Source organism: Bison bison, unplaced genomic scaffold, assembly GCF_000754665.1.
Source record: "Bison bison bison isolate TAMUID 2011002044 unplaced genomic scaffold, Bison_UMD1.0 scf7180017855035, whole genome shotgun sequence".
Lineage (NCBI taxonomy): Eukaryota > Metazoa > Chordata > Mammalia > Artiodactyla > Bovidae > Bison > Bison bison.
The window spans coordinates 1-1,514 of NW_011485608.1; the positions used below are offsets into that span (position 1 = coordinate 1).

The 1,514-nt window shown below is 36.3% G+C and overlaps 1 protein-coding gene across 1 annotated transcript in view; it reads left to right on the forward strand.

Moving 5' to 3' along the window:
• The first annotated feature begins 214 nt into the window (after positions 1-214).
• The window catches only part of LOC105001556 (bromodomain and WD repeat-containing protein 3-like), a 10,091-nt gene continuing 8,791 nt past the window's right edge, over positions 215-1,514 (forward strand). Inside the window, exon 1 of the mRNA XM_010857890.1 lies at positions 215-771. Within this exon, the coding sequence (XP_010856192.1) occupies positions 640-771 (132 nt within the window). The 5' untranslated portion in view covers positions 215-639. The remainder of the gene's footprint in view (positions 772-1,514) is intronic.

Sequence of the window (1,514 nt, forward strand, 5' to 3'; positions counted from 1 at the left end):
TGAAACTCAAGCTCCAGTACTTTGGCCACGTGATGCAAAGAGCTCACTCATTGGAAAAGACCCTGATGCTGGGAAATATTGAAGGCAGGAGAAGGGGATGACAGAGAATGAGATGATTGGATGGCATCACCTTCCCAACGGACATAAGTTTGAGCAAGCTCCAGGAGTTGGTGAAGGACATGGAAGCCTGTCATGCTGCAGTCCATGGGGTCGCAAAGAGTCAGGCATGACTGAGCGATTGAACAACAACAACAATGTACTTTAGTGGAATGAAATTCAGCCGTATAAACTTCTCATACTTGCTACATGCTTGAACATCAAAAACATTATTCTAAATGAAATAAGCGAGACACAAAGGGGCAAATAATGTATAATTCTGTTTATATAAAATATCTAAAGTAGACAAATTGATAGAGGCATAAAGTAGACTGGCAGTTAATAGGCACTGGTAGGAGGAGAGATAGAGTTATTGCTTAATAGTTACAAAGTTTATGTTTGGAGTGATGAAAAAGTTTCAGTTGGTTACACAACTTTGTAAATGTCAACAGTACCACTGAATTATACACCTAAAATGGTTAAAAATTTTACATTTAAAAATGTTTTTATTATCTGATTTTAAACCATTTGGTTTGCTTTTTGATGATCTTCTATTACTTTGACCTTCAATTTATTACTAGGGTTCAGGAAGAATGTCGAACTGTAAAAGGTGACATAGAAATCAGTCTTTATACAGTTGAAAAAAAGAAAAAACCATCTTATACTACCCAAAGGGTAAGTTTATCTACAAAGTACTCTGCAATACACTATTTGCAAATACCAAGTGTTTGAAAGGTGGCCATTATATTAAATGATTATTTTGATAGGTGTCTATATATAGGGAAACTATTTTTTGAACCCCATATTGAGATATGATTATTATTAATAAGGATAAAATTGCACAGCATTAGGGCTATCCCCTTAAGTCTAGGACGTGGTTATTGTAGGTATAAGATATTTGCATTAAAATACCATTTTCATTTGGTTAAAGTAGAACCTGAAAATTATTGCCTGATCACTAATCACAATGTAAAACAAATGCTGAGATACCCTAGGCCAGAGGTTGACCAACTACTGCCCATGTACTAAATCTTGTCTACTGCCTATTCCTATTAATAAAGTTTTATTGGAACACAGCTATACCTATTTATTTATATATTGTCTATGGCTGCTTTCATGCTCAATGGAGTTGAGTAGTTACCACAGAGATCATATCACCTGCAAAGCCGTAATATTTATACTCTGACCCTTCACAGAAAAAGTTTGCTTACCCCTGCTATAGGCTTACTTCTGGCCTACCTAAACAGGTGCAAAATCTGATCTATACATTAGCAAGATTAATATATACCAGTAGAAACTTGTAATCAGGGAGTAAGAGCCTGTACTCCATTAGGTACATAGTAAACCCCTTACCAATTCTCAAGTGGCTCAGTAGGCCAGTCCAGGTTCGATGCAGGATATAGAATGCTTGGGGCTGG